Source organism: Arvicanthis niloticus, chromosome 3 (genome assembly GCF_011762505.2).
Source record: "Arvicanthis niloticus isolate mArvNil1 chromosome 3, mArvNil1.pat.X, whole genome shotgun sequence".
NCBI lineage: Eukaryota > Metazoa > Chordata > Mammalia > Rodentia > Muridae > Arvicanthis > Arvicanthis niloticus.
In genome coordinates, this window is record NC_047660.1 from 98,493,551 (window position 1) to 98,513,542 (window position 19,992).

General features: G+C 42.0%; 1 protein-coding gene across 1 annotated transcript; it reads left to right on the forward strand.

Annotated features, from left to right (window-relative positions):
* The first annotated feature begins 408 nt into the window (after window positions 1–408).
* Window positions 409–19,857, forward strand: C3H3orf49 (chromosome 3 C3orf49 homolog). Its single transcript, XM_034497283.2, has 5 exons — window positions 409–533; window positions 3,273–3,595; window positions 14,615–14,739; window positions 19,098–19,211; window positions 19,615–19,857. The coding sequence occupies exons 1-5, from the start codon at window positions 409–411 to the stop codon at window positions 19,810–19,812; spliced, it is 885 nt and encodes a 294-aa protein (XP_034353174.1). The 3' UTR covers window positions 19,813–19,857.
* Window positions 19,858–19,992: the final 135 nt, after the last annotated feature.

Below are 19,992 nucleotides of genomic sequence, written 5' to 3' on the forward strand. Positions count from 1 at the left end.
ACCTTCCTAAGGGGTGGAACAGAAAAGCTCAGACCACAGAGCACTGTCCTCCCTATAAAACTCACACATGAATATCTAAATGTGATTATCAATTATGCTGTGAGTTTTTCCTTATTCTGAATATCCCTTCTCTGTGTAGTATTTCACACGGTGCTAGGGAATTTCCCAGGCTTCTGTCACATGCATCATTAGAAGACTCTGAAGTAAAACACAGCCAGTCCCACAAACGATCATGCTAACATCTGGAAGAGAATGAGGGAGGAGGTTTCAAATGTTTCCTGTGTGTTTTGCTCCAAACAGCCAAAAATTAGGCCATGATCTCAGTCACGGGATGATTTGTTTAGAAGTTTCCTTTTGCTCAAGAGCTAAAGAAATCCGAAGCAGTTAGCACAGTTGAAACTGGTAGTGATGGAGCGCCCTCAGTTTTGTCGACCTGAACTCCTAAAGCTTGCCTCTGGGAAGATTGGCCAGTACCAAAGAATCCAGCAATCCAAAAGGAAAAATGGCTCATTCAAAGGGAAGGGGATAGAGAGGTAGGTAACAAAGACTTATTTCCTTTCCCATTGGTACCTTTGGGGTTTTTCATTAAACAAGATCCATTGTGAAAAGGTAGTGTCTCTTTTTAAACATAATTTAAAAGCTGGGCAGTGGTGGTGCTTGTCTTTAATCCCAGCACTTGAAATGCAGAGTCAGGAATGATTTCTGAGTTCGAGGCCAGCCTGGTCTACAGAGTTCCAGGACAGCCAGGGCTACACAGAGAAACCCTGTCTCGAAAAAATAAACAAAACAAAAAAAACATAATTTAAAAATATAGACTGTGGGTGTTCCAGGGAGGAGGGAGTGCTACATCAGATCAAGATGCAAAATGCTGTCGAAGTCATGATTTGTAGTTATTGTGGCCTCCATTTTAACGGGCAGGAGGCTTTATTTTCCATCTGAGTTTGAGTTTTAATGTGTCAGGTGAGATTAATGTCAGTATTAAGAAGATACTTTTTCCAATATCAGTATGGTAGTTTTCTCACATCCCACACCAATGGAAACACAATTGTGAAAATGTATCAATGGTTTCCATTCCCTGCTAAAACAACTTTTGCTGCAGAAATGTGTGCTAATCCTATTTCACCACTGAACCCTCTTCAGTGAAACATCAAAATAGCCCTAGACCTGGTATTTCTTGCCAAAGGCAAAACCATAAAGACACTCATACACTACTGGGAGCATGCCACATTTGAATTTTGAAGTTCAGTTTGGCAGTTTGCTTTCCAATGTATCTGGGCATCTTTTGTAGTAGACCCATAAGCCATAGACTGGGGAAATACAAATGAGGTGTTCATCTAAGATGATAGAGTGTCACAGACCAAGCTCTAAACATTACTGTATCAAGTGAAATACTGCAGAGATGTTCACTCCCTCTAAGAAACTGGAGTTTAAGGAGGAAACAATACAAGCAAATAAATTCAGTACTAACAAACAGAAACAACAAAAGAAAAACTTTTTAAAAGGTTCCTTTCTGTCACAGATATCACAGACATCCTTTTCCCCGGTCCTGGAACAACTGACGTTCTCTAATATGTTATATAAATCAGTGGTAGGTAAAGGATAGAAGGCACAGCATAGGTGTTTGCTTGTTTCTGAGGTTGGTTCTCTCGGTAACAGCTCAGGCTGGCTTTGTGCTCGGTCCTCCCTGAGTGCTGAGATTACAGACTTGTGCCACCACTGTGTATTCTCTTTTCTAACCTGAACAATTACATGGAGGGCATTCAGGAACATTCTGAAATGTATTTCTATTGTGTGTCATAGTGGCCAGGCACATATTTATGGCAATACAAGTTATTAAAACATTTAAGTTACTTAGGGTCTCAGAAGGTCCACAGAAAGTTGATACTTACTGACAAGTTATCTTTGGGCAGGTAAGGAAATGGACCATCTTCTTCAGGGTACTTTATTGCCACCTACAAGAAACATATTGCAACGGCCGTGCAAAACCATGAGGACTCAGTGTGAATAGTGACCCCAGAAGGTGGAATGTGTGTTCTCCTTTGATCCTCAGACTAATAACGTTTGTCACTAATAACGTTGTTTATTAGTTTAGAATCCAATTTCCTTTTTTCTCAGATTTCTGGTAAGAGTATACCCATTTTCAAATGAAAAAACTAAATCTTGTGAAAAATAAATAACATGCCCAAGGTTGTACAGTCAATAAGTGTGGTTCGGAGTGAGACTGATACCATCAGACTCCAGTGACCACATGCCCAGCAGGCCCTCTTCCCCAAGATAGTTATCTCTGAAGCAGATGAAGCAGTGTTTTGCTGGAAGATAATAACACTTTTATATTGGTACCTGAGATTCATTAAGTAGTGTATGAGGTACATCTTAATGGTCATTAATTTATTTTAATCCAAATGTATAACATATAAACATACTATGCAGGCAATGTAGCAGCATGCTGGGATCTTTCAAAATAATCATATCATGCTATAGCTGGGATTTTATGCTTGGGAAATGAAGATTTATGTCCACACAAAAGCTTATGCCCTATTGTTTATAGTTTTGTTCATAATAGCCCCCAAATGGAAACAATTCAAACATGTCCTTCAATGAGTGGCTAGGTAAATACAGCGCGACGTATCCATATTGTGTGATATATTATTCAGCAATGAGAAGAAAGGAAACATTGGCTCCAGAGGACTTTATTAGCAAAACTTACACATCCCAGGACTAAGGGTAGGACTTATTAGTACAGTACTTCTCTAGCAGTCCAAGGCCTGGATTTCATCCCCAGCAACAACAACAACACCAAACAGAACAAAAACAAAACAGAAACAAACAAGTGCTAGAAGCTTGAAATGGTATACACTGTATGTATCCATTTAGACAATATTCTTGAAGGAAAAATAAGAATACAGCTGTAGAACACATGAGTAGTTGTGTTCATGTGGGGTAGTGGGGTGTGCTGGTGTGTGCACATGTGTGTATTAGTAAGGAAGCCAGAGGAGAACATCAATTGTCTTCCTTTTTGGCTCTCTGCCTTACTCCCCTAAGACAGGGTCCCTCATATCCTGGAACTTGCTGTTTTTCCAGTAGGCTGGCTACTCAGCCAGCCCTGGTGACCTTCCTGTGTCTGTGGTCTCATCAACCATTTCAAGTGTATTCTAGGGATCTGGAGTCAGGTTCCCATGCCTGCCCAGCAAGAGCTTTACTGACTGAGCCATGTCTCTGGCCAATTTTTTTTTTTTTACATACTTAATGCATTTTGTTTGTTGTTTGTTTAGATGGCATAGAGCTGTGTCTACCAACTTAGTCAAGCAAAATGTGTTGGTCCCCAAAGAGGAATCATTGAATGGAAGCAACTTGGGGTTTCATGAAAGCCGAAGCAACCCAAAGAGAAACCTGGTGAAGAAGATGAAGAGCGCTGTTGGGAAAATGCTGTCTTGCACGTGTGGAAGCCAGTCAGCCAGTGCTGGCAGGGAGGACTTTGTGAAGCAGAAGGAAGCTGCCCCCGCCAATGCACAGGGCCTGCTGCCTAGACTTGTGAAGGAGCTTCCATCTCCCAGGTTATTTACCAAGCCAAGGATGAGGAAGCTCTCACAGAATGGTAACCAATGGCAATTTATTATTAAGTGTTCAAGAAAAAATGGTAAAATGAGGATGGACTGTGGTTGAGATGTTGAATGTCCCCAGAGACCCATGTGTTGCCTTGTCCCTTTGGCTGTTATTATTAGGAACCTTTAGGAGTGGCGGCTGCTGAGATTTCTATAAGTCACTGGAAGCATGCCCTAGCTCAGCAATATGGATCAAACACCCCCCTCCCCATCAACCCTCTTCCTCAGCTTCCTGATCATAAAGTAAGCTTTGCTCCACCACACACTACCCACCATTGCTATGTGTCACATCTAACAGAGGCCAAAGGCACTGGACCTGTTAGATCATGGGCTGGAAAATCTAAGTCCCGAACCAAAGAACTGTTCCCCTTTATAAGTTAATTTTCTCGGGTAGTTTCTTAGAGTGACAAAAGTAACCTTCTCCTCTAGCATGGCAACTCTGAGGAGCTTGTCTAAAATGTAAAATCTTTGGCTCCACCTAGGTCTGCTTGGTAAGAATCTATGTTCTACTGGGCTTCCCCTCAGTGACTCATACATGTACATAATTTGATATATGTATACAGTTTGAGAAAAATAGATCATGTTGTCTTTAAGGTTTCTCTCAGTCTCGCTAATAAGTTGTCAACTAATTTTTGTTTATATGTTTGTTTGTTTTTTTCCAGTCAGGGTTTCTCTGTGTAGCCCTGGCTGTCCAGGAACTCACTCTATACTCACTCAGCCTGCCTCTGCCTTCTGAGCACTGGAATTAAAGGCATGTGCCACCACCTCTCAACTTCTAAGCTCAGTTTTCATTTAAATGCATATACACATATATATATTAATTGGGAGATATACACACACATACACACATATACATATATATTAGAAAATCAAGCTACAGTAGCATTCTTGGATTTATTCTAGAGGAAGTGAAGCCCTCCTTCCAAATAGTTCGTTCCAGCAAGAGAGGGTATAAAGAGAATTGCAGGAGTGAAATTTATAACTGGCAAGACATAAATAAGGCTCGGTTTTTGTTTATAAAAATTTGAATTGTATGTGTATGAGTGTTTTGTTTTGTCTGCCTGTATGCCTGTGCTCCATGTGCTTGCTTGGTGCTCTGCAGAAGCTAGAAGAGGGTGTCAGATCCCCTGGCATTTGACTTACAGATAATCATGAGCCCCCACGTGCATGCTGGGAATTGAATCCATGTCCCCTGAAAGATACCCGGCACTCTTTACCACCAAGACATCTCTCCAGCCTAACATCTATATAAGTTTTCAAATCTATTTATTTATATTTATTCTTTGACAACTTCATGAATACATATAATGGCTTTGGGTGATTATTTTACCCGCCCCCCATCCTCTTTCACCATCATCCTTCTCCTGCTGAAATCCCTTCTCTACTTCCCACAAGCTCCCCTCCTACTTACATGTCTACGTGTGTGTGTTGGGGGGAACGCTGAGTTTAATCAGGTTTGTTTGCATGAGCAGGGGTGGAGGTTTATTTGGACAACTTACTTAGTACCTACGCCTTTGAAGAAAACGACTCTCCATCTCCCAGCAACCATTAGCTACCAGTAATCCCCAGAGACCAGGGTGTTGTGAGCCTCTCCCCAACCTGTAATGTAATGTTGTTGGGCTCAATCTTAAACAAACTACATACATTTGACTATTCTAATGTACTGTGAAAGGGCCAGCATCTAACTTTAACTTTAGGTCTTTTGCGATGTAGTAAAGCTACCGTTCGGGGTTCTAGGAATTAATACAATAACATCAGTGTTTTCATTGTCTTCTATAGTTTTATTTTTTTTTGTTTGGTTTGACTTTTCAAGACAGGATTTCTCTGTGTAACAAGCCCTGGCTGTTTGCTTTGGAACTCACTCTTTAGAGCAGGCTGGCCTGGAACTCAGAGAGATCTGCCTGCCTCTGCCTCCTAAGTGATAGGATTAAAGGTGTGCGCCACCAAGGTCCAGCTGTAGTTTCTTTTTTAAAAGAAAATAGACTTTAACTTTCAAGGCAATTTTATAGTTTATAGAAACACTGAGCAGAAAAACATAATTTTTGCATCTCCCTTCCCCCTCTAAATTTCCCTTACTGACAACAACTGGCCTTGGTATGTGTAAGACATTTCCTTGATTGATATGCCAATGTTCATTCGTTTTGTTGTTTTGGACTTTTTTAAAGACAAGACAAGGTCTTGCTAGCCTCAAACTCAAAAAGTAGACCCGTGGCCTTGAACTCAGATCTTGAACAAAGATCTGGCCTATTGATACCTTTTAAATCAACACAATTTACATTGATTGGGATTCATTCTTTTTGTTTGTTTGATTTGTTGATGTTGTTCGCTTGTTTGTTTTTAAAACAGGGTCTAGCTGTGCAGCACTGAATGGCCTAGAGCTAACAAAGATCTGCCTGCTTCTGCCTTCAAAGTGTTCAAATTAAAGGCATGTCACCCAGTAGGACCCATTCTTTATGCTGTGTAGTTCTGTGGCATTTGCCAAGTTTATCCCTGAATACCACTACCGTTATCTAAAACTTTCTATAGCTTTTTACATGGGCTTTTCAACACAATATCTGGAAACACTGCCGTACATGTACCACAGGGGTCAGATTTACTCCCCTGCACCCAAAAGAAAAACCTGATTGCTTCCAACAACCTCTCTTCAAAGCAATCTTCTTGTTAAAATACCACTACTGCAGATGTCTAGTATCTAGCAATTATCTGACATGGATTAACCTGTATATTTCCCTGGCAAATAAAGAAACAGCAGGCGTGATAATATGCTTCCAAACCTAGCACAAAGGAGGTAGAGGCAGGAGAATCAGGAATTTACCAGGACAGCCTGGACTGGACTCCATGAGAGTTTATGTCATTTTTTAAAAAATGAATACCAAAGAGTAAAGAAATATTTTTGGACCCTGCAGGGAGAGTCCATCGGGACATAGAGAACTACATTTCTAAACACTCTACCACTGAGCTGCATCTCCAGAGGTTAATCTATTAATTCACACACTGGTTTTTTTTTTTTTTTTAATCTTGATTGGAATACTCAATCCTTCAAGTAAGATTTCCCCAGAAAATAAAGATGTAGCTCAAACATTACCTAACCTTGTATCTTCTGCAACTGAAAGACAATTGCTTTCCTCTATTGAACTCCACAATACTAAAACAAACAAACAACAAAAACCCCCGCTAACTGCCTGATAAATGCCTCTCACAGAATTAAGCACCAAGTAGGCAACAGAACAGCCATGGTCCCTGCTCTCATGTAGTTATAAGCATGGAAGGACTTCTAAACAGCATGCAGATGCAAAAGCATTAGCCTATCATGCTATGAAAACACATGATGAGCTCTGAGATTTTAAAGTTCAGAAATGGCATCCTGAAGAAAGGAACTAACTAGAGATCTGAAGAGTTAGGTAAGGAGAGGGTGGAGAGAGAAAGAGAGAGAGAGAGAGAGAGAGAGAGAGAGAGAGGTCAGGCTTAAGATATTGAAAAAATCCAGAGAAGGTAGAGCAGGAAGCCAAGGAGGGGCTGTTTGAATACTTTGTGAGCACATGGTAGGCAACACTGAGAACTTATAATTCTCATTTAAGAGTGATAAGAAACCATCATGTGGCCCACACCTTTAATCCTAGCACTTGGGAGGCAGAGGCAGGAGGATTTCTGAGTTTGAGGCCAGCCTGGTCTACAGAGTGAGTTCCAGGACAGCCAGGGCTATACAGAGAAACCCTGTCTTGAAAAACCAAAAAAAAAAAAAAAAAAAACATCATGTACCTTCAAGCTGGGTTGTATGAAGTCTGCTTGCATTTTTAAAGACAACAGTGGCCACAGTGTGGAAATTATAGTAAGAGTTGATACAGAGAGAAAAGTAAACAAGTGTGAAATTAATCATGGTAAGGCAGACAGGCATTCATTTACATTTTCCAGGGCATTGGTGATAGGACAAAGAGTAATAGTCAGAGGTAGAAGTGGCATGTTAGATGGAGATGGTGCTGTGAAATACAATGCAGTTGTAAGACTCTAGCAAGCAGAGCCTTAGTTCACCAGAGACCCCCTGAGTGAACCACGCAGAGATTGCTGCAAAATGCAAGAGAAATTTTTAATGTTTCAGCATGCTGGGGCCATCCTGCATCCCAAAAGGAGAGGCGACCCCACAAAGCTTGTTCAGCGGGGCAGGGCATTTATACAGTCTCTAGGGGTGGCAGCCATTAGGCACAATGTGATTGGTAGAACAGTGACTTTTTAAACTGATTGTACTTTAGGGAATGAGGTGGCAAGTACCTCTCTTGTCTGTAGGTGGCAAGGGTTGCTTCATCCTGCAAAATGTGTCTACATGCTCTGGGCCTTCCCCACCCACAGGTGGGTTCTCTCTCCAGTGTCCTGAGGAATGTTAATCACCCCCTCCCATCTGGCAAGCGTCCCATGACTTTTCTAAAGTTCCTGAGCTGATCAGGAATGTTAATTAGCCTCTCCCTTGGGAGAAGGGGGTGTGTGGGGGGGAAGTGTTCCAAAGTTCCTCTTCAGAGTACCTGGCAGGCCCTTGCCAAGGTGTAACAAGTCTGGTATGAAGGGGGTTTATTGGAGGAAGGAAGAGGAGTAAGGACACCGGGAAAGGGTGGAGGCAGACTTGTAGACAGGCAGGCAAATGGGAGCAGAGCCTTGGGGCAGAGAAAAGGGGAAGTGCAGAGGACAAATGGGAGGAGCCTAGTGGAACTGCCTGTAAGCTAACATTCCTCCTTTTTTGTTTAACTAAGAACGAGGAACTTGTAACGGGTGATGATGGGGCAAGAGTGAGGACATTGTGTTCTGTAGACTGTCCTGCTGACTTTGATGGGGACCATCACCTTTGGGGACCCTAAGAAAATTGAAATGCTGGCCAAGGGATAGTTGGCTGTTTCACTGCTGTCCAGAATATCTGTGGCTAGGAGGGCTAGAAAAGTGCAGGTCCAGTTGAAGCATCTCTGGAGCTGTCCTGATGCAGAACTCAAGAAAACACTTGGACTTTGTAGGATAGAGGGAGTGTGTGTGTGTGTGTGTGTGTGTGTGTAAAATTGTAGGAGAGAAGAAGATAAAGGAGAAAAATTTTTTCTTAAGTATATATTTGAAATCCATGCTCTTGGTAGTCTTGGGGAGGGGACTCCTAAAACCAAGGAAAAGGAGAGGAGTACCACCCTCTGGAATAGGCATTAGGTGGGAAACTAAGGCTGTTAATTGACAGGGATACTTATCTGGAGTCCATTTGACCCATGAGAGGTAGATCCAACTTGAGTCTGAAGCTCACAAGAATGTTTTTACATTTACAAAAAGAACTATTTTAGACATGTCAGTGTTACCATTGTAATCTGTACTGAACTCTCCATTTTAGAAAGAGGCAATAGACTCATGTCTTTATGTCACAGTAGAAACTTGTGAAATAGTGTTTTGTTAAGAGTGTGAACGCAGGGCAGTGGTGGCGCACGCCTTTAATCCCAGAACTTGGGAGGCAGAGGCAGGCGGATTTCTGAGTTCGAGGCCAGCCTGGTCTACAGAGTGAGTTCCAGGACAGCCAGGGCTACACAGAGAAACCCTGTCTCGAAACCCCTCCCTCCCCACCCCACCCCCCAAAAGAAGAGTGTGAACACTCCTTAAATCGAGCTCAAGGAGGACAAAAGTCTTTCCTGGCAAACAAGGGGCCAAAGCTCCCTGGGCCTTCATTTTCAATGTGACTAGAAACGGTGAAAGAGGGGCTTCTTTCTATGCAGAAGTCTATACTTAAAGATAACTAAGGGAAATTTAAAATCTTGAGCTTGTGATTGTGATATCATATGGTAGAAGGCTTTCCCAGAGGTAGACTAACAATTTATCAAAACTCCATTGATTAATGTTAGAACTCTGAAATTTCAAAGTCCTAATACAATGGTAGCATAACAGGGGGAAGAAACCTAAAGAATTTTTCATTCTTTTTTTGTAACAGTAAATGAGCTAATCCACTTTGGCTCCTGTCAGGTCATGCTCACACTGCACCCTTAAGAGCTCTCCAGATTCATAAACGAAAGACACATACCAGCTAATTTTGTTATGCCTTGACTAGCTCAATGGTGGGGCACTTCTAAACCTCCCTGCAGCCAGCTCATTCTCCCCTCCAGCATTCTTGACTTTATACCTCTTAAATCCATATTTTATCTTGTTGCCCTGGCTCCTTCTGGGATGTTCCCTTATCTTTGCTGCCCAAGGCGCTTCTGGGCAGACCTTCTGGAGTCTGCTTTCCTTCTTGTACCTACATTTTGGCTGTTACTCCCTCCTGATCCTTACAGGCATGGTCTGTTCTACTCCCTTCTTCTCACGGAGTATCTCTCTCTCCTCCCTGCATTTCTTCTCCCAGAAACCTAGAAGTCCTCTCTCTCTCTCTCTCTCTCTCTCTCTCTCTCTCTCTCTCTCTCTCTCTCTCTCTCTGCCCAGTTATTGGCCGTTGGCTCTTTATTGATCAATCAAAAACCAACTGGGGCAGGGACAGGGACCTTCGACATTTGGACATACAGATTGGGGGCCCGAATCAAGACAAAGCATTAGAACCAATTCCCAACACCTTTTATATATCTTAAATCACTTCATCATTTAAGCTTTCACTTGCATTTACCAACCTTAAAACACCTTCTTAGACCTTCAAATACTTTCTTGGGTCCTCATGAGTTAAATTTTTGTATCCTCAGACCTTATCTAAACTTTACAACTTTTTCCTATCCAATTATTTACCATGAATGAGACATGGGTGGTTGATCTTTGGGAGCACTCACTGTAAAGTGAGTTCCTTTAGATAAAGAATAGTAAAAGATTACATCTGAAACTTGTTTATCTTTTAACATGAAGCCTGTGAACAAGGTAAACCTGTTTGACTTTTAAAATAAGTGAACTAGTAGTTTCCACTAGCTAATAACTTGACTAATGAACTAACATGGTAGTGGATTACCTTGGGGTAAGGAGCTAGTTGCTTGTTCTCTAGCTGTCAAGTTATAGTTAGCTTAGTCGTCAATATGATCAGAGACCTGAGAAGGATAAATAGTAATCTAAATGGCCTATGTATAATTAAAATGACAGAGACTAGTCCAAAGTCCACTACCCTACCTAGAGAGTTGTCCCAGGTTCCTGTGGTGCTCATGGCATCATGGGAAAAGACAGTCTTTGACCATCAGGCCCAGAAGATGAAAGGATTTTTCTGTGGACAAGGAACATGGGAGAGATCAACCTCACCTTGTCTTAAGCAACATGTGACTAATTGTCAATTCTCTAGTGTCCTGTTTGTCCACAGTTGAGGCCAGGTCCTTAGCAGCAGGTGAGGCATTGGGGCATTCTTGGCCAGTGGTTAACATAGCACAATCCAGGAGGAGTCCTTGTGGTTGTGCCCATATCATCTTAGAGATCTAAAGTGGGGGGTGTCACTGCTAGGATTTGGGAGTCTCTATTTGTCATAATGTGTTTAAACATATTAAATGCCATAGTCAGCAGATCCTCTGACTGGTTTGAAAACTAGTCCCTACCAAGCATAACTGAGTTAAACAATCTTTGTTTTTAGTTATCTGCTCTAAAGTGTACCTTGCAAACATCAAACAACAGGCTAAATAAAGCTTAATATTGCAATTAACTGCATCAGTTCTTAGCATGACTTCAAATATATTTCTGACAAATTAAAGTAGCTTTCATGAGACTAAGACTTTAGGTTTTTGTCCCTGTTAAATTGAGAGCCTTAAAAAAACACACACACACACACACAACAGTTTTGAATTGAAGCTCTTTGAGTATCCAAATCAAACTTTTAATTGATAAATATGGTTCATAAAGAGACTGGAAACTTTTCTGACCTTTATATGGTGTATCATTCTATAACATAAAAGTATCTCTGGAGACATGTTTCCCCCTAGCTAAGATGGCTGTGAAGCCATGTCTTCCCATAACAGATATGGCTTCCAGTCCTGTAGTTGCCCTTAATCAAGATGGTGATGGTGCTATGGTTCTACCTTCTTTATCCCATACTTAAGAAGCCAAACAGCCACGTGTTGCTTATATTCCATAACAGAATCAAATTCACAGACAAATGATCTGTATATACCTCAGAAGCAGTTAGATTAATGGCTTGGCTTGGAGCAGCCATTGGCCAGAGCAGGTGTGTATGGACTGCAGTCCCTGGGCCCAACAGGCTTAGACCTGTTGTATACACAGAGGCAAGATACTTATAGAACATGGGGAGGGAGACCAAGCAGATAGAAAAAGAGAAGAAAGGAAGGGTTTTTGTTGTTGTTTGTTTGTTTTTAATATATATGTTTTTCCAATTGCTTGGGCAGTGTATTGAGGCCAGATTCCATAAATTTAGAACTAGGACACAGTTCTGATGGATGAGTGTCAACCCTGGGTACCCAGAATCCCAAGGAACCCAGGGGGACCTAACAGAGAAGGTACAAGCTGTAGTGGTAAGTCACCATTACTCAGCCAGGGGCTAGTGCTAGGAGCATGAGTACACATGGGTCACCTGGTACCAGGATTTTTGAGACAAGCCAAAAGAGTGGGGGGAAAAAAAAGTACTGGGGAAAATGAAGCCTTATCCAGGGAAATGGTCAAACTCACAGAAGCATTTAAATCTGCCAAGAACCAGAATTGGCTTGGTCCAGGTTCTGAGAGAAGGAGTGTCCTGGAGCAGTAAAAACAAACAACTCCAAGTCAAATCATGGGTCCAAGCTGACAGCCTAGGTTCTGCTGAGATGGCTTTCCAGACTCTCTCTGTTCTGCTCTGCTCTAGAAAGCTTTTTCTTTCTATTTAAAAACTCTCTGGTTGAGAGAACTAGATTTCTGCTTGAGATATCTCTCTGATAGTAAAAATTCTAAAAGCTCTCTGGATAGTTCATGGTAGATCTGAGCAAAGTCAGAAAAGCTGCTATAAGTTTTTTTTTTTTGGATCTTCTGACCAAGTCAGAAATCTTGCTAGAAAAATTCTAAAAGTAATTTTGGGGTTTTTTCAATTAAAAGCAGAAAGCCGGAAGAAAATTCTGAAAGAGCTGTGTTCACTCTTCAGACAGCCTTCTCTGGATAGCTGCTAGAAAACATTCTAAAAGAGCTTTGTAAGTAATTCTTGGTCAGAAATCTTGTTAGAAAAAAGTCTAAAAGAGCTATGTGCTCTCAACAGAGAAAAGAATTCCAAAGAAGAACTGCTATTGCTTTTTTGCTAGCTCATTTCATGCAGATCAAAAGCCCAGCCTTTAATTTACAGATCAATTCAGTTATTCCAGTTATTCCAGGCTCCCTCTTGACCATCCCACAAATCAGCATTCCATGACCTTACCCTTTGACTCTTAGGAATTAAGGACAGCAAGTACACTTTTCTTTTAACATAGCAAAAGAACTCAGAGATTGGCCTGCCTTTCTAAATTTAGCTGGGTGAGACCTTGTCCTGAGAATACCATTCCAACTGCACCTGGACCTAAATTTGCTCTATCGAAGGTTGATTCTGAACTCAGGAATCATAATTAAATCTTTTAGAAATGTTGTGTGTGTGTGTCTGTGTGTGTCTGTGTGTGTACCTGTGGAGTCAGAGGACAGCTTATAAAAGTTGGTTCTCTCTTTCTACCATGTGGGGCCTGGGGATTGAACTTAGGCTTGGTGGCAAGTGACTTTACCCACTGAACCATCTCACTAGCCCTATGGTAGGTAGCATTTTAATTTGCCTTTATAATATCCACTGAGTTGAGATTGAATTTATACAAGAAAACACTTAAGAATGCTCCTACTTGGAGATGGAGAGCTGGCTCAGTGGTTGACAGCACTTACTGCTTTGCAAAGGATCCACGAACAGTTCTTAGTGCCCACACGGGGGCTTACAATAGTCTGTAACTCCAGTTCCAGGGAATCTGATGCTATCTTCAGGCCTCAGCAAGTACTTGGTGCACTCATACATAAAATGAATAAATCTTTAAAAAATGTTTAAGAAAAGGCTCCTTGATATGTGACATCCATACTTATGGTATGTGAGTGACCGGTAGCATTTCTGGAGAACAAATGTAAAATCTGCTTCATGACACTGACTTAACCCTCATAGTCGGAAGGTCCCTTTTCCTAATCCCTCCTGGCCAAAGTGAAAACTAGGAAGGGTAAAGTTACAAAGAGGTAATCACTATGCCTAGACTATGGCCACAACAAGAGACAACTATATTGAAAGAAATCCTAACACCAGAAAAGCAAATCTGCTTTATATTTTCAATTCCCAGAGAAGAAAACTTTACAAGGCAGTATAGCTGCATATAACACCATCTGGAGGAACGGTGTCATGGCGGCACTCAGAGGCCTCAGAATGTGTACCGTGGTGGATTAAGGCACAGGGCAGCTTCACACTGAGTTTTAGGTCACAGTGAGAGGACTCTGGGCTAGAGTCTGCAGTCACCTGCTTCCCTTCTTGCCACCGCTCTACCAGGAAATTCTCCTCCTGACTCCAAAGTGGAAGGCTGATGTGGTGGCCCATAGGAAAGCGACCATTCACTGGGTGTGGCTTTCCTGTGAGGCCCATTTGCATCCAGTCTTCCTGGGCCTAGTTGAAGTTTTAGGTCTGTGACAGCCTAGGTTCGCTTGTTTCATTTTCCTAATTGAACCAAGGCCTGACATATTTGGGGGCATATGCTCCAAGTTACGCCTCAACTAGTTTCCGGAACCTTGCTTCCTGAGACTAGACCTCTTTACATAATCCTGGCCATCTTTGCCAAGATCCACTTGCTTTGGTTCTGAAGCACTGGTATTAAAGTATGCACTGGTATTAAAGGTGTGTGCCACCACGCCTGGCCTCACATTTATTCTTTAACCAGCACAACAAATGTTTTAAAAGCAAAAAAAAAAACAAAACAAAACAAAACAACAACAAAAAAAACAACAACAACAAAAACAAAGACAACAAAGAAAACAAAAACCACAAAACCAAAACAACAACAACACAATCTGTCCAGAACTATTTTGCTCTGGAAGACTGTTTGCAGCTGTGATCTTGACGGTCTTTCCTCCTCTTCTTCCTCTTTAAGCAACTATACAGCTTGATGTTGTAGAAGCAGAGACTGAAGAGGTAACTGGAGGAAATGGGCTTCTCCGAGCCAAGAGAACCACCAAGCGGTTATCTGTGACATCACTTCCTTCAGGGCTGCAGAAGGTAAGGTGCTAGCATCAAGTTACTTTGAAAGACCTACATAAATTGGTTTCTCTGGGTGTCTTAGGGTTTCCATTGCTGTGAAGAGACACTATGACCAAAGCAACTCTTACAAAGGACAACATTTAGTTGTGGCTGGCTTACAGTTTTAGAGGTTCAGTCCATTATCATGGCAGGAAAGATGACAGCATCCAGGCATACATGGTGCTGGAGAAGGAACTAAGAATTCTACACCTTAATCCAAAGGTTCCCAGGATCTCCTCTGCATTGGGAGGAGCCTGAACATTGGACCTCAAAGCTCATCTCCACAGTGACATACTTCTCCCCAAGATCATAGCCATTCCAACAAGGACACACCTAGCATTCAAACACAGGAGGCTATGGGAGCCAAACCGATTTAAACCACTGCACTGGGTTTTGCCAAAACCACGTTCTAACTTCACTCACCCACAGTAACCCTGTGCACCTGTTGCTTGCATTTCCACCAAGAACTTAAGGTACAATACGGGTATTTTCCAGATCAGATCTTTCTACTTCTGAACTCAAATTATGCAGCCCTTCCAGTCTTGCCTACACTAGTTTGGAGCTTTGTGGATACTCAATGAATTGTTCAAAAGTTGAGGTCACACACTAAGAATGTGGCTGATCTAGATGCTATGATGGTTGTGTTGACCAACTGCCCAACAGCAGCTTTTGCAAAAGCATCACGGTTTATCTGATAAAGTAGCTATTAGTCATATATGCCATTTGAGAGTGAAATGTAGCCAGAGGAAGAAAACTGAATTAGTGTTATTTACTTTTAATGAAAACCAAAAGTGAATTAATTCAAATGGTTACATATACAACATGAAACATTATCATGTCTAAGATGACCCAGGCATGTCCAACCTGTAGACTACAAGCTGAATGTAGTCTAGAATATAAACTCAAGTTTGTAAACTTAAAAGTATTGAGGGTTTTGTGTGTATGTGTGGCTCCTGCCCGTGTCTGTTTCCCCAGTGCTGAGACTATTAGTGTGTACCACAAGGCATGGATTTTTTTTTTTTTTTTTTTTTTTTTTTTAAACTGGGCTGTCAGGATTGGATTGAGGGCCTCACACATGCAACAGCAAGCAATTTACTTACCAAACTCCCTCCCAGACCTGGGTTATATTTACTGATTTGTACCTCAGTTGCTTGGTTTTCAAGTATAAATAAACTTTGTAGATTATACCTCAGGGTCAAACAATTAGATGGCTTAGTGGTTGAGAACACAGGGCTATCTTCCAGAGGACCTGGGCTCAATCCACCCACATGGCAGCTCATAACTGTCTGTGGCTCCAGTTCCAGGGGAACTGACACCTTCACACAGACACATATGCAGGCACACCATCAATGCACATGAAGTAAAAATAAATTTTAAAAACTGGATAAGCCTGAGTCTAAACCAAAGATATCTTTAATTTTTTTTTTTTTTTCAAGATAGAGTTCTGAGTTCCTGGCTAGCCTGGAACTCATTTTGTAGACCAGGCTAGGCTCAAACTCCGTGATCTGCCTGCCTCTGCCTCCCAGGTACCACCACACCCAGATATTTTTATTACGTTTGTGTGAAGGGAGGGGTATGTACACCAGCTGAGAACAATTTTCCTTAGTTGTCTCTCTCTTTTCACCATGTGGGTCGTGGGGGCTCTAACTCAGGTCCTCAGGCTTCGGGGTACCTGTCCCCACAAATCCATCTGGCTGACCCTTATCTCTGGAGTGTGTAAGACCAAGGTGCTCAGATTAAGGTCTAGCATTTTTTAAAATGTTATTTCTTTCTTTCTAGACAGGGTCTCACTATAGTCCTGGCTGGTCCCGAACTCACTATGTAGACCAGGCTGGTCTCAAACTCACAGTGAAATTGTATGCCACTATATCCAGCTTGGTTTTGTATTTTGTGTGGTGTGGTGACAAGATCTCATTTTGTTGCCCTAGTTGGTTTCAATTTCCCAGAGTCCAACAATCTCCCTGTTTCAGCTTCCTGAGTAGCAGAGTCTGTGGGCATCTCCCTCCTTTCCAGTTGCTCAGACTATTTAAAAAACAGAACCCTGAACTACTTTACAATAGCCACTTCTTTGATGGTAGCACTCAATTCCAGGATTGATCTAATTGCTTAAAAAATTCAACTCAGAAAATGGCTGCAGTTCTCTAAGTTCTCTGCCTCATTTTAGAGATGACGCTGGGACTTTAATAATTGGTGAAAATGAGGGGGAGTCAAATTTTCCAATAAAAGCTAACTGCTCCCATTCATAATTTCCCCCATTTTTTTTCTTTCATTGTGGTTCTGGGAATTGAATTCATACCTAACACATAACAATCAAGTACTCTACCAAGGAGCTAAACTCCTCTCCCTCTCTAGCTCCATTGTATTTAATATACAATGTGATAGCCAGCCACCTGTGACAGTATTAATTTAAATGAGATGGAATTAAACATGTAGTTTCTTAGATGGGGTGGTGGTGGTGGTGGCAGCACACGCCTTTAATCCCATCACTCAGGAGGCAGAGGCTGGCAGATTTCTGAGTTGGAGGCCAGCCTGGTCTACAAAGTGAGTTCCAGGACAGCCAGGGCTACACAGAAAAACTATCAAAAAGCCCAAAAGGTCTAGTTTCTCAGTTACAACAGCCACTGAAGTGCCAATAACCACATGTAGCTAGTGTCTTTTTGTACTATATATCACAGGCAAACATTTCTACCCTTGTAGAGGGGCAGAAGGTTCCACCACATACTTTTGACTGTCATTGTTAGTATACAATAGTAGTTTTGGATTTTGCTTCTGGGTTATCAGGTACCTCTATGTTCTGGGCTATTCCTGGGTTTGGGGATTACACGGAAGTCTTCTCACTGTATAAATGGCAGTGACCAGAAGATGAAAAATCTCAGGCAGTGGTGGTGCATGCCTTTGATCCCAGCACTTGGGAGGCAGAGGCAGGTGGATTTCTGAGTTCGAGGCCAGCCTGGTCTACAGAGTGAGTTCCAGGACAGCCAGGGCTACACAGAGGAGAAACCCTGTCTCGAAAAACCAAAAAAAAAAAAAAAAAAAAAAAAAAAAAAACAAAAAAACAAAACAAAAACAAAAACAAACAAACAAAAAAAACAAAAACAAAAAAACAGAAGATGAAAAATCTTGGCTATAATTAAGGATTTCTGTGTATCAGAAGACATTAAATCAGGGGTTAGCACCTGGCTATAGAGGCTTTTAACCAGCCCTCACAATGCTCCCAAGATTATGTATGAATCACTTGCCCAGATTTTAAAGGTAGGACATTTCAAACAGAAATGTTTCTTTTGAAACTTTCTTTGGAAAACAGGAAGCTTCAGAAATAGAGAACTTGTAGAGTAGTAGAGAGATGCCCTCCACAGAAGGCCTGTTCTGTCTGGTCCACTCATCCTCACTTATCCTGGTTTTCAAAACCTGACTCAGCACCCAACTTTGCAATAATTATACTGGGAAAGCACAGGAACACTAGTAACCACCAATTACCTTAGATGCTCTGAAGTCTTACTTAGCATGACGTGGTGGTGCATACCTCTACTCCTGGTACTCAAAGACGTGTGTGTGTGTGTGTGTGTGTGTTGAGTTTGGGGTCAGACTGGGATACACGCTGAGTTCCAGGCTTGCTTGAGCCTGTACAGCAAGATCTGGAGTCAAAACAAAACTCCGAAGACCCAAATGGGATCCTTAGATGGATAAGGAAAGTTCCGTGTGGGTCAAATAGCAGGCACTCAGTGATGGCTCTGAGCCTCTTTCAAAGTGTAGGGCCTAAACATGATCTCAGAACACTCTCTATGTAGCTGATCAAGAACAAGGAGAATGGAGAGGGAGGCCAGGAGGTATCAGCACCCAGGACTGAGTTCCCACACTGTCTATTAGGACAGGTACTTGTAATCAGTAAGCCAGGGACAAGGGAAAATTGTCAGCCATGGCCAAGAAGAATCCAAGCAAGGCTTCTTTATGTCTGGACTGCCATGGAATTAAGAAAACCCAGAGACACAAGAGCAACTGAACAACTAGATACAGTGTAATGAACTGTCTACAACAGTGGCCCACACCAGCCCAGCACACACTGAGCACAGCCTGAGCAAACTGTCTTTTCTGACAACTTGCTTTGTACCTGACATTGTTTATCCTTTCAGAGCCAATAATCTCATTTCTCTGCACCCTATATAACTCTTTAAAGAGAGCTCTGGGCACAAAGGAAATACAGGGGGTGCAGAGAATATGAATGCAAATTTCAACAGTTACCTGGCAAACCAACTAGCAAGAAGGACCGAGGGGCCTACTGGTTGCTAGTGGAGAACTGATACTTATATCTTAATGGCTGTTTTGCATTTTGACAATAGGCACCATATTCATCAAAAAAGAGACCACGCTTCCCAGCACTTAAAAAGAAGAAGCAGAGCATGGAAGCCATCCTCCGGAAATCAGAGCTGACTGTAGGCAAGCTTCAAATGCAGGTAGTGGGCAAAGACTTGCCTTTTCTGTCTCAGAAGCACCCGAGGCCAGGCTTAACTGAACATCTTGCCCTGCAAGACAGCATGGAGTGGGGGGTCTAATTAACAATTACCATTAAGAAATACTGTCAGCAGGGGGCTTCTGAGAGTGGGTAAAGGACTGCTAAGGAGACCTAGGATGACACTGAGTGCATAATAAATATTAAACGAATTCCATTAAAACAAGGTGCACACAGGCAGAATGTGTAGTCTGCAGAAATGAGGTCGTCTTAACCCCTGTGTGGTAAATCTGTTTTCAAGCTCTGTTTGCTATGAGCTGAATTAGAGTACTCCTTTGGCACTCTTAGGAAAAACAAGCATGTCTTTGTTTTCAGCAGTTTCATTTCTTTGTATCTGTCTATCATAGGTGGATGACCTCATAGAAACAGTGACTGACAAATCCATGAAGCTTTTGGAACAAAGACACGCTGAGCTTAAGCAGTGTGAGTTTCTAGGGGCTGAGATTCTTCAGTCTTCGAAGCAGTTCCAAAGGCTTTCCAAGAGAACTACAAGGAAGTATAAGCTACGGAGCACATGCTTCCCATGTTCCTGCTGCTGCTGCTGAGTTCTTAGTCACAGCCCAGCTGCAAAGAGGACCCTGCCTCAAACAGGGTGGACAAGCAGCAGCCGACTGTCATCTGAACCTAATAACCACATGCTACAGCAGGTGCACTCCCTCACACATAAGCATGTAAACACATGGACCACGAACTGCACACATGCCCCAAAATAAGTATTTTTAAAG

Bases quoted from the DNA above. Each gene is read 5' to 3' on its own strand.
- C3H3orf49 (XM_034497283.2), top strand. From the start codon at position 409: ATGGAGCGCCCTCAGTTTTGTCGACCTGAACTCCTAAAGCTTGCCTCT. The intron at 534-3,272 runs GTAGGTAACAAA...TTGTTTGTTTAG, and splicing joins AAAGGGAAGGGGATAGAGAG to ATGGCATAGAGCTGTGTCTA. The intron at 14,740-19,097 runs GTAAGGTGCTAG...TTTTGACAATAG, and splicing joins TTCCTTCAGGGCTGCAGAAG to GCACCATATTCATCAAAAAA.